Source organism: Arachis hypogaea, chromosome 10 (genome assembly GCF_003086295.3).
Source record: "Arachis hypogaea cultivar Tifrunner chromosome 10, arahy.Tifrunner.gnm2.J5K5, whole genome shotgun sequence".
NCBI lineage: Eukaryota > Viridiplantae > Streptophyta > Magnoliopsida > Fabales > Fabaceae > Arachis > Arachis hypogaea.
Window position 1 is genome coordinate 102,428,389 of NC_092045.1, and position 12,878 is coordinate 102,441,266.

The following is a 12,878-nucleotide window of genomic DNA, read 5'->3' on the forward strand; positions in this document are numbered from 1 at the left end:
ATGCATGCAGCAACCAAACAGATGTTAGTTGCCTTAAGATACTACATTTATTTTTAGGGTTTAGGTTAGGGCACATCATAAATTTATTATTAATGAAAATTTTTATTAAAAATATAAAAAAATTAAATTTTTAATGTATTTTTCTCCAAAAACATTTTTTTTATTTTATTCCATAAAAAGAGAAGTATAACACCTAACAGCATATATATTACAATAAAAAAATTCTTAATAAAAAAGACAAGAACAACTATTTCTAAAAAAAGAGAAAACTTAAAAAAAAAACAAAAAAGATAACTAGCTAAAAAAGTAAAGTTAATAAGCTAAGAAAGAAGAAAAAATGTTGAAAAAACAGAAGAAAAGAAGAAGCAATGTGTCCTATAAAAAATGAGTGTGAATTCTTTGAAATTTCTCAACCAACTTAATTGTCAGGGATAGAATTTTTTCAGGAGTACGGCACTGGTTCTCAAAGATAAAAGCGTTGTGGGCTAACCATGCCATCCAGAGCATATAGGCCATAGTCGCAATGAGCTTTTTGCTATTCGATTGGAGCTTCGTGTTTTCTATAGATTGTCGTCACCACTTCTATGCATGAAGGTTCTGGTCTTTAGAAATAACACTTGCCATAGCAGATCTGTTCTAGGTTTCCTCCACATACGGGCAGAAGATTGTTGTGTGAAGAGGCATTTTTTATACCAATTGATAGCTGGGGCATAGGACGTGCACATGGGTAAGCCTTGAATTAAGCTTCTTCTTTACTGCTAAGTTTTTATGGTTCAGTTTCTAGATAAAAATTTTGACTTTTGGCTGAACATTTATTTTTCAAATGGATTTTCACATTTTTTGGTCAGCAAATCGGGAATACATGCTATCAATTGGGAGGTGAAAGAATTGGTAAACAGTAGTGTAACCTGATTTGACCGAGTATGCACCTGAGCTATTTCTGATCCATTTAATTGTGTTTTCTTCTTCTTCTTGGTTGGTAGGTGTTTGCAGAATTAGATGAGCTATTTCTGGGTCAAAATTAACAAGGACAAGTTGTGACATGGTTCCATTTTCCAGTTTTGTTGATCAATTGGCACACCCAGATTAGTGAGTCATCCCTGTTCTGTGTTGTTGGAATTCTAAAAGGTGGTTGGTCTCCAAGCCACAAGTCTTCGTAAATACGAGTTAAGTTTTGTTTGTTGACTTTGGTGATTTTTTCAAACTATTCTTCCCTATAATAAACTGATGGTTTCAGTGGCTAAGAGAAGGGGGGTTGAATCTTAGCCCCCTTTCTCTTGAATACACTTTCTGGTCTTTGAGGAGACTTTTTTGTTTTTGTCTCGTCCCTAGCCACGAGAATTTTTGTTTTTGTCTCGTCACTTGACACGAGATATTTTTTATTTTGGCTATTGTACAACAGAAACAGAAATGGAGTAGTATAGAAAGAAGATTACACCCAGATATATCCTGGTTCAGCTGCTAAGTGTAATGCAGCCTACATCCAGTCTCCATCACAATAATGATGAAATTTCACTATAATCATCCAGATTACAAACTGTAAAGTGCTAACCCAACTTACAAGGGGATTCCCACAGAATCATGAAACACAACATAGATGAACAAAGGAACTCTAAGACATCTATGGCTTTTTCTTTTAATTTTGCACTCTCTACCTTTTTCCGCTCTATGACTTTTTCATACAAACCTCACTGTTTGCCTTTTTCCATGAGACTCAAGACATGACAAAATTAAACAGAAAAATTACAAAACAGAATACATTGAAGGAGAAGAAAATCTGTAAGCTTAGGTAGCTATGAGACTTCTGTGCTTTGCACTCTCACTTTCTTCCCTTGAATCAAACCGTGACTATTCACTCCTTTTATATAGAAGAGAAGCCTTCACAGTTGAAACTAAACCAAGCTTAACTTCCTTTCCTTCAAAACAGAACCGGTTCGGCCACAGAGAGAGAAGAGGTAACTCATGTAAAACCCAACATGCAAATACCTTTAGTTCTTCCTTGGTCATCACTCTTCATCAATCCGAGCGCTCCATCCTTGGCTTGCTCTTCAAGATGGAGTTCTGGCCCTTGATGCTTCATGATGATGATGGCTTCATCTGCTCCAATCTCTGTCTCTTCCATCACTTCGCCACTCTAGCTACTTTCTATGGTGGTTGAGCAGAATCAGAGACAAGTCATGCCTCCAAAGATCTCCTGCTTGCTGGCCGAATCTCCTTCTTTCTTTTTGAGTATGAAGGACCTGAGATTACCTCACCAAATCTTACCACTTTTGGTGATAATGTCAGCCACAGCATACTTTTATTGTGTTATGTTTTCTTGCCATCAACATGATGGTCTTGAGACGTGCTCCATCTCCTTTTCGGTGAGTAGGTGTAGCTCCCATGGCTTCCATTATTTTCTGGTTAATGACCGAAGAGAAGAAAGAGATGAGAGAGAAGAAACAATCCTAGAAGAAAACCAATTTAATGAAATAAACAAAATTAATTGAGAAGAGGTTGCTTTTACTTCCCTTAGGTGGAGTAGCGTGAAACATAATGATTTCCATCAAATCAAAGTCATATTCTCTCTCATGTTTCCAATGCTTAGCAAATTAAATTTGAAATCCATCCAAAGAGTGAGATGGAATCCGTTGGAAACATTTGAAGCTTTGTTTTCTTTGCTTCATGGTTTTGGACCATGCATGAGGATAATTTTTTGGCTTGTATCAATAATGGATAAAGCTGGCTCAATTAATAAAAGTGATTTCATCCATGAGCAAATGATAACATTTACTTTCCTGATAAATTTTGGATCACTTTTTGGGTCACTTATCATGGATCATAGTTGGGCTTTGGAGCAATGAGACTTATTCTGGCCTAACATCTATTATAACCATTCAGCCATAATGTAGGAAACATTAAACAAGGCTGATTGCAAGTTTTGATTTTGGAATTTGCTGCAATTCTTTTATTTTTGGCCCAAATAAAACCTACATCACAAAATTATTAATCAATATATGTTAAGTAAAAATCAAATTAATAATTTTGTATTTAATTATTTTAATAATATTTAGTCATCACAAATGTTAATTTAGAGTTTTTCAAACTCATCATAAACTCTGCCATGCCCATGAGGGACAGATTCGGACAGATTCCAAATTTAGCATCCATAAAGGTTGAGAGCCTGAAATATTTATTTTTATAGATTTTATAGACTAAAAAATTAGGTTTTGGTAGAAGTCTTCATGCCTAGTTTGCCAACATTGCCAAGTTAAAACCTTTAGGTCTTTGAATTCCAAACCTCTCTGTTTCTTTTTCTACTTAGTGTGTCCCAGCTGATCCACTGCACTTTATATTCATTTTGTGTCTGTCCTCACCAAAACTGCATCATCATGCAGTGTAATTTTTCTAGCAGTGAATCTGGTAGTCTAAAACAGCTTAACGTATAGATTGGTATGTCTATCCCTACTGCTTTAATCAAAACTTCCGGCCACTTGTTGAGAGAAAAGACCTCTTCCAATGTAGCAGCTTTTTTTAGACCTTATCTTTGACATAAGCGAAAGTCTCCATTTTTGATCTTTCGATCATTGATGGTAACCACATATACTTGTCCTGAGTTCCCACATTTGGGGCTCCCAAAGATTCAGATAAAGTTTTCTTAATCTGTTGGGGGATGTTCTTGCTAAAAAAACTGCTGATTTTGTTAAGTTGATGACTTGTCCAATTAGCTAACCATATTGATGTAGAATATGTAATAAGGAACCACAAGTCTCATGTGTAGCTATGTAAAATAGTAGAGAATCATCTGCAACGAGAAGATGGCTGATTGGCGGGCATCTACTGTTCAACCAAAATCCCTGAAGTAGGTTATTTTGTTCTCTTTTGTAGAGCTGAAAGGATAGTCCTTCTACACAGAATAGACAAAGATATGGAGATAAGGGGTCTTTGATGAGCGGATATTTTATACGCTTTTTGCCATTATTTTCATATAGTTTTTAGCATGTTTCATTTAAGTTTTATTATATTTTTATAGGTTTTAGTGCAAAATTCACACTTTTGGATTCTACTTTGAGTTTGTGTATTTTTGTACAATTTCAGGTATTTTCTGGCTGAAATTGAGGAGATGGAGTAAAAGTCTGATTCAGAGACAGAGAAAGTGCTACAGATGCTGTCACGATCTGACCTCCTTGCACTCGAAAGAGCTTTTCTGGAGCTACAAAAATTCAAATGGAGCGTTCTCAATGGTTATGGAAAGCTAACATCCAGGGCTTTCTATAAATATATAATAGTTTATACTTTGCTTTAGAATTAAAGGCCTAAAACTGGGGTTCAACGCCAGCCACCTACCCCCTTTCTGGCGTCCAGCGCCCACAAGGAGGCAGCCAGCATTTAACGCTCTAGAGCCCTCCTAGCATGTGGTTTACTCTTTTGCTCAGCCCAAACACTCACCAAGTGGGTTCTGAAAGTGGATTTTCGCACTAAAAGACTGTTTTGCCTTTCTTATGTAATCCTTAGTCATTATTTTAGTATTTAAAGGTGAAGATCATTCTTTGTTAAGGACTTTTGACACTTTACACATTTTTCATTGTATTCTCTATCAGTATGAGTTTCTAAACCTCCTAGGTTGAGGCTAGGAGCTTTACTGAGTTTCATGGATTAATAAAAGTACTACTGTTCTATCTCAATTCGTGTTTGATTCTCTATTCTAAGATGTATCTTCGTTCTTCATCCTTATGAATGCGTTGAACCGGCACAAAGTTATCTTATTCTACATGGGTATAAAGTGAGTCTTTCATCGGATAATGATGAACCACTAGCTTGATGATACATCTCTTAGACAGCTAATCTACGACTTCATTGGGGACTTCTCGAGACACCAGTTCAATCGAGGGGGGAGATTATAGTTTTTATGGTAAAGGCTAGAACCACAAGGCGCATCATTCCCTGATCCGGAAGATTCGACCTTGTCTGTGGCGCTTTGAGTAGGGTCATCAAAGAGAATGAACTGCAGAAGCTTCACCCTCAATCAGATTGGATCCGCACTAACCCTGGGGTTCAGCACTGGAGGAGAATCGATGGCCTCTCAAAAAAGGCGTTGATCACACACAGCCTACCATAGAAGAAGTCATTCATAGTTAGAGTAGACAGTAAGATCGGAGTAATCCAGAAGAACAAAGCATCTTTGAAACCTTAACCATCTTCTTATCATTGCATTCATCTTCAATTGAGTAACGTTATCTCTATTTTACTTTTATGCATTTAAAAAAACAAACAACTTTTCTATCCGCCTGACTAAGATTTACAAGATAACCACAGTTTGATTCAAATCACAATCCTCGTGAGATTGACCCTGACTCACTCAGATATTACTTGGACGACCCAGTGCACTTGCTGGTTCAGTTGTGCAAAGTGTAATTCCGCGCACCAGTCTCCCTGGCGAAGCCCTTTGCTTGGTTTGAAAAAACCAATCAGTGTTCCATCCACAATAATAGAATAAGAGATAGCAGAGACACATGCCTTTATCCAATCAGTTCACTTTGCACTAAAATTCAATTTAGTCATCATAAACTATACAAAACTCCATTCTACTCTATCATAGGCCAAAATTTAGTGCCATATCATTGCTTCCATATGATTTATTTTTCAAAAAATGCATGTATTTATAAGCTATGAGTATATTATCACTAATAAGCCTTTCCTGAATAAATGCACTCTAATTATCACTAATAATTAAATTCATAATGGGTTGGAATCTATGAATAAATACCTTAGAAATTATCTTGTAAAATATTGTACTCGAATTTATAGGCCTGATTTGGTTAATTGAAGTAGCATTTGGTGCCTTAGAGATTAGGTAAATTTGCGTTTGATTAAATCCCTTGAGAATGCCCTGAAAAAAACTTTTTACTACTCTGAATACATCAGCCTTGACAATGGACCAATAATAGTAATAGAACTTTGCTGTAAATCGGTCTTCCCCAGGGGGAAGCCTTAGCATTAATTGAAAAAATTTCTTTCTTGACTTTCTCTTCTGGAACTGGTCGTGTAAGCCTTCAGTTCATGTTACTAGAAACTTTCATTCTCACATCAGCTAGAAGGTCAGAGGGGTCTTCAAGATTACTCATACAAAAAAGGTCCTCAAAAAAATGCTGAGCTCTTGTTTCAATGTCATCAGGGGTTGTGCGTGAATTATCCTGCTCATCTTCTAGTTTTCATATCCAATTTCTGTGATTTTTGGACTGGTGTTTGGAGTGAAAAAATTTGATGTTTGAATTTTTCCATTTCATCCATTTTATTCGAAATTTCTCCCTCCAAAACCGTTTTTCTTTAACATATTTAGTAGCTAAATCCTTTTCCAGTTTTAGGATCAGCGTCTTCTCTACTTGTTCTGGATTCTTCTTAACTGCTGCAAGCTTAGTTTTCAATTTCTCTATTTCTTTTTTAGAGTTGTAGAGTTTCAACTTTTGAACGCTTGCCACTTTACAATTACATGCTTACAACTCTTTAACCTTTGGAATAGTTGAAACGCTGTAGATCCAGAATAGTTGGTTTGCCAACACTGTTGCACAGTTCTATCAATCTCCTCCACCCCACACTACCTTTTTTGGAACCTAAATTGTCTTTTACTCTTAGCTGAGTCCAAATTAAGTTCACTAACAAGGGTCTGTGATATGAGCCCATATCCTCTAGGTGGGTAATGGTACCCATTAGGTATTCCTCCTTTAATCTTGTCAATAGTAACCCTCTATCTAGTCTCTTTCTGATTGTTTTATCTTCACAACTTCGATTCCACCATGTAATCAGTTTCCCAGTAAAACCCGTATCAACTAGGTGGCCGCTGTTAATAAATTCACAAAAGGCTTGGATCGATTGTGGAGGTTTTTCTTTATCTCTCTTCTTCTCATGGGATTAGCGCGAGTAGGAGAAGGAGATGAAGAGGGTGTAGAAGAGTAAGTTGGAACATGAGAATGAGATAGAGCCCAAAATTTTTTAAGGATTCTAAAAAGTTGATGAGGAAATATACTTCTACAGATTGCAATTTTCTTTCTCATCTTAATGACATACTAATATTGTAATTTTTAAAATAATAATAATAATAAAAAATTTATATAAAAATATTTTTATATAAAATTATTAATTAAAAATTATTAAATAATTTAATATATTTAATTAAATTATTTTGATCTTGTAGTATGTAATTTTTTGCAATAGTTAATTTGTTTTACAAAGAATCTGCCATTCACAAATTTAATAAAATTATAAAGACTTGTAGAATAATTAAATCTAAAAATTAATATCGACAATAAAAATCGATAGCGATAAAGACATTATTTTTTTATTATCACTCTCCATGTATGTACATACGTGTCAATCAATATGTGTACCTACTTACACGAGGACACTAAATGAGATTTTAAAGTTAGAGAACCGGAGACAGTTGAAGTTATTAAACACAGTATGATAAATTTGGTAGTAAGTTAGTTGCTGTTCAAACAACATGATTCTAGAACCCCACCTCCTTGATTAATTAATTAAGTTATTATCATTCCTACATTAATATTAATATTTTAATAATATCTTTAGCATATAAATATAGTGTAAGGAAGGGACATTCATTCATTCATCACCTTCTTTTATATATCATCTCATCAAAGCACTTGTTGGTTTCAGCTTTAATTTCCTTCATTCCCAACAACATGGACTTTCCTCTTCTACTACCCATCTTTGCTATACTTAATGTGAGACCTTAATACTACTTCCTTTTTTGCTTCTTTTTATTTGTTTCACTTTTATTTGTGTAAGTGATAAAGTGAATCATTATTTGGAGTGAGTGCAAGTTCAAATATACTATTTACTATATATATATAGTTCAAGTTCATATGCTCATGCTCAGATCAATTTGTTACCTTTTTTTAGAAAGCTTTAATTTCAAACTACAATTTTTAGTTGAATTCTTTCTATTACAGGAATATTAAGACAGTAAATTTTGTAATGTATATTCATTAGTTAATTATTATTAATATTTTTAATAATATAAAATTATATCTAATAATATAAGATTACTTATTTTTTTTATTAGTTAAGCACAGTCCAAATTTTAGTAAAAACATTAGTCCTTAGATTTTCTCATAGTATATATTATTTGTTTATTGTTTATGGTAGAATACTAGAATAGTTTATGATTATTTTAATAATATAATAATTAATTATTTCAGTTAGTTGTGGTAGCAACCCATGGTGGTGCCTTATCTCCTGAACTTTACTGGAAGTCAGTGCTTCCCACAACACCCATGCCAAAAGCCATCACTAATATCTTGCACCCTGGTAAGTCTTCATACTCTATCTTCAAACTATATATATACTACTACTCCATTTTAAATTAATTATTTTTTATTTTTATTTTTATTTTATTACAAATTAAGTGTCATTTTCTAATTTCGAAAAATGATTAATTATTTTTTACATGTTATATTCTACTCGTATTAAATAGAAAAGTACAATTAGAAGAAGAAGACTAATAGAAAGAGAAAATAGTACTAATAAAAAGAGAAAATAATATTAGATATATTTTTGCCTTTCTCTTTTAATTATTTATGTTTTCAACGGAAAAGAGACTGTTAGTTGAAAATAGTAAGGAATGTAAAATATTTTTCTTTCATATTATAAATAATTTTTTCTTTTCTTTCGTATTATATATAAATTGTTTACTTTCATGGTAAAATATTTTTTTAAAAAAATAATGGAAATATTTTTATTTCTAATAATAGTAATTAATAGTCTAAATAATAAAACTTGTAAGGAATGTAAAGTTATGGATATACACTATTAACAAAAATCATTTTTAATGGAAATAACATAATAATTATTATATACCTTATTTATCTTATATTTTTATAATAATTATGTATTTGTTGTTATTATTATATATTATAATGGTAATTATATTTTTTTATCATTAAAAAAATCTTTAGTAATAATTATTGTCATTACTACATATTATAATAATATTATATATATAGTTGCACAATAGATGAAAATATTTGGAATTTAGATTTTCTAAATTTTAGATTTTACTTTAAAAGATAAAGTGTAATTTTTTATTATTTATTTTATAAATAAAATTAAAAAAGAATTATGAGAAAAATAATATTTAAAGATAAAAAATTATATTTTATCTTTTAAAATGAAAATTCAAAATTTAGAGATTTAAATTTAAATATTTGTTATTAAAGTTTGAAAATCGTATATTGATAATAAATCATTGGAACCTTTTTTATTTTTTACTGTTTTTATTTATAAATTTATACTCTGTTTTTTTCAAAAGAAAAAAGTAAAGTATGACAATACGCACCGTACATCGTATATGAATTTTAATTACTGGTTATCATTTGTTAATTACTGCAAAGAATTAATTAAGAATGAGGTTAATTGTTAAACTTGATTTGCAGATTGGAGGGAAGAGAAAAGCACATACGTGGGTGTAGGGAAAGGTGGTGTGAACGTGCAAGCAGGGAAAGGAAAGCCCGGGGGCACTGCAGTCAACGTTGGCCACGGAGGGGTCCACGTTAACACCGGAAAAGGGACCAATGTCAACGTTGGTGGCAAAGGTGGAGTTAGCGTCCATGCCCCAGGTACAAATACACATGAATTGTGTGTAAAGCTAAAAGAGTTAAGATTGTTTATTTTATAATAAAAATAATATTGAAAAAAAAAATGAAAATATTACGTGCAAAGTACATTTTTCACAAGATTAACTTAATTTTCTTAAATATTTGTTATATGTAAATAATATATGGGTAAAAATGATATCCTTTTTATAATATAAAAAATAATAAAAATATTATTTATATACTAAAATTAACTATAAAAATTAGTCACAAATATACGTATTATTTAATTTATTTTTAATGTATATTTATATTTTAAATATATATTTTATATTAATAATTAATTTTAATGTATACCTAAAATTTTTAAATAATTAAAATTTTTTAAATAATTTAATATATTTGATTAAATTATCATCTAATAATTTTAATTATCAATTTTATATAATTACTATGTACACAAAAATATATATTATTTAATTTATTTTTAATATATATTTTATATTCAACATATATTTTATATTAATGACTAATTTTAATGTATATTTAATATAGTAAAACTATTATTCAGATAAAAAAAACTACACACAAATTTTCGCTACTTTTAACTCCTCTTATTTTTTATAATCATTTTTAATATAAAAAAGAAAATGTTTTACGCATGAGTAAATATAGCATATATATATATAAAAAGATCCTAATAAGTAATAGGAAAAGTATAGGTAGACAATAAAAATATTAAACAATATGAACAGTAAATGTATTAGATATTTATTTTATTAGATGTGCGGATGATTATTCTAATATTAAGATTTAGGTGGATAATTTCAAAGTATAGTGTATTTTTATTTGATTAGTAGTTGTTCAAGTTATTCAAGAAAATCATTGGTTATTTAGTATTATCCTAAGTAACATAAACAACTAAAAAATTATAATTCAAATGATATAATTTTTTCATATTTATTTATAGATCACAAATTTGAGTCTCATTTTTAACTTTAAAAAAGAAAATAATAAGTAATATTGTAAAAGTAATAAGCGTGTTACTTGTGAGTCAGGGAAGCGTGGTGGTACAAATGTGAATGTAGGTGGAGGAAGAGGAGTATCAGTGAACACAGGGCATGGCCATAAGGGGAAGCCTGTGTATGTTGGAGTTGGACCACATTCTCCATTTAATTACATCTATGCTGCTTCTGAGACCCAGTTGCACGATGACCCCAACGTCGCACTCTTCTTCTTACAAAACGATTTGCATCCCGGAACCAAATTCAACCTCCACTTTACCAAGACCACCGACGCCGCCGCCACCTTCTTGCCCCGCGAAGTGGCAGACTCACTACCCTTTTCATCCAACAAAGTGGAAGATGTTTTCAACAAGTTCTCCGTGGAGCCTCAATCAGATGAAGCTAATGCCATCAAGAACACCATCAAGGAATGCGAGGAGCCAGGTAAAAACATGTTTCTATTAAACGGCTATTTCAAATTTAAAATTATTTCAAAATTATGATTACATGGTATATGTTAATTTGAATTTGAATTTCAAAGTCCACATTATCTGTAGCTCTTTACTTAACATATTTTTCATAAAAAAATATAAAAAAATCAACCATCATAAACTTTTAAATAGATATATATTATTTAATTTATTTTTATGTGTATTTTATATTTAAATATGTATCTTATATTAGTGTAGCCGATTTAGTAATTGTTTTTAGTGTACATTTAGTAAGGTTAAAAAAAAGTAGAGCAATGCTAGGGGGCCAGCAGTTTTATTGAATTTTGTCCAGCATGTAACCAGCAGAGGAAGGTGAGCCATTGGATGAAATCTCACACAAATCTCACACCATCAAATCATCATTGATGGCTAGGTGATGGCTAACAATCACAAAAATTGCTGGCCCCCTAGACTTTTCCAAAAAAGTATATGTACACACCAAAAATTACTACCAAATCTGTCACATTCTATATATATAAAATTTATTTTTAATATATATTTTATACCAATAATTAATTTTAGTATACTATTAATATAGTTGAAAATTATAAATATGTTACACAAAAATTTTAAAAATTCAATGGTCAATCTATTCACTTAGGATGATAGATCCTTAATTTATATATTCTAATATTATTATATATTTACTTTATTATTATGTTACCAGGAATTAAAGGTGAAGAAAAGTATTGTGCAACTTCATTAGAATCTATGGTAGATTTCAGCACATCGAAACTTGGAAAAAATGTTGATCTAGTGTCTACCGAAATAAGCAAAGAAACAAAGCTGCAGAGTTACAAGGTTGCAGCCGGTGTGAAGAAGATAAACCATGGGAATAAAGCTGTTGTGTGCCACAAACAAAATTATCCTTATGCTGTGTTTTATTGCCACAAAACAGAAACTATCATGGCTTTCAAGGTGCCTTTGGAGGGTGCTGATGGAAGCAGAGTTAAAGCCGCCGCCGTCTGCCACACCGATACCTCTGGATGGAACCCCAAGCATTTGGCTTTTCAAGTGCTGAAAGTTAAGCCTGGAACACCAGTGTGCCACTTCCTTCCTGAGGATCATGTTGTCTGGGTTTCCAAGTAGATGTGCCATTTAATGTAAGCTTATGAATAATAACTAATAGAACTTGATTTGGATGTTTTTTTTTTGGAATTCGTATAGTACTTATTTACATAAAAATATTTTTATGTAAAAATGATAGTTAAGATTGATATTCACACGACGTAATTTTAATAATTATTGACTATCATTTTTACACAAAAATATTTTTATGTAAATAGCTACCATTATATATATATAATCTTGCTAGTGTTTCGTGTGGTTTTCTTGCACATTACCTAGCTTATATTATTATGTAGAATTTAGATACGATATATGATATATGATATATCATCATATGTATTTTATGAACATTTATACTTCATATTATATGATATATTAATTATTGTGGCTTCATCATTATTGTTCTCCTACAGATATATATGCATGGAAAACTGTTATTAAAAAATGTTGTGTAAGTTTGGCTGTGTATTCTCCTGAAAAAAAAAACACGCACGCTCACAACTCGCAAGTACTAAAAGTAATTTATTTCTTGATTCAAAATTCCATTATAAATCAAATAATATTCAATCCAATCCAATTTACTTTAAATAGGTTTAATTTTGATAGATTTTTTCATTCAATTGGCTTAAAATTGTTATCAAATTTATAAAACTCAGTTTTGACAATTGCATAAAATTACAAGTAATAAAAAGTAAATAAAAATTTGTCATTCTCTTAGCTTGAAGACT

General features: G+C 31.3%; 1 protein-coding gene across 4 annotated transcripts; it reads left to right on the forward strand.

The window, feature by feature from the left end:
* Positions 1-265: 265 nt before the first annotated feature.
* LOC112716179 (BURP domain protein RD22) lies at positions 266-12,543 on the forward strand. 4 transcript variants are annotated; one of them, XM_072205234.1, is made up of 8 exons: positions 266-727; positions 849-891; positions 984-1,166; positions 7,651-7,718; positions 8,196-8,304; positions 9,429-9,611; positions 10,646-11,035; positions 11,750-12,543. In XM_072205234.1, exons 4-8 carry the CDS (start codon positions 7,677-7,679, stop codon positions 12,169-12,171), a joined length of 1,146 nt encoding a protein of 381 aa, XP_072061335.1. In that variant the 5' UTR covers positions 266-727; positions 849-891; positions 984-1,166; positions 7,651-7,676; the 3' UTR covers positions 12,172-12,543. The 4 variants fall into 4 exon arrangements, with proteins under 4 accessions (XP_072061335.1, XP_072061337.1, XP_029145572.1 ...); XM_072205236.1 differs by having other exon boundaries at positions 984-1,089; XM_029289739.2 differs by lacking the exon at positions 849-891 and having other exon boundaries at positions 323-727.
* Positions 12,544-12,878: the final 335 nt, after the last annotated feature.

What these genes read in the sequence shown, in the direction of transcription:
- LOC112716179 (XM_072205234.1), top strand. Translation starts at nt 7,677, where the DNA reads ATGGACTTTCCTCTTCTACTACCCATCTTTGCTATACTTAAT. An exon ending in CACTAATATCTTGCACCCTG is followed by an intron (nt 8,305 to 9,428) that starts GTAAGTCTTCAT and finishes CTTGATTTGCAG; the next exon opens with ATTGGAGGGAAGAGAAAAGC. An exon ending in CAAGGAATGCGAGGAGCCAG is followed by an intron (nt 11,036 to 11,749) that starts GTAAAAACATGT and finishes TTATGTTACCAG; the next exon opens with GAATTAAAGGTGAAGAAAAG.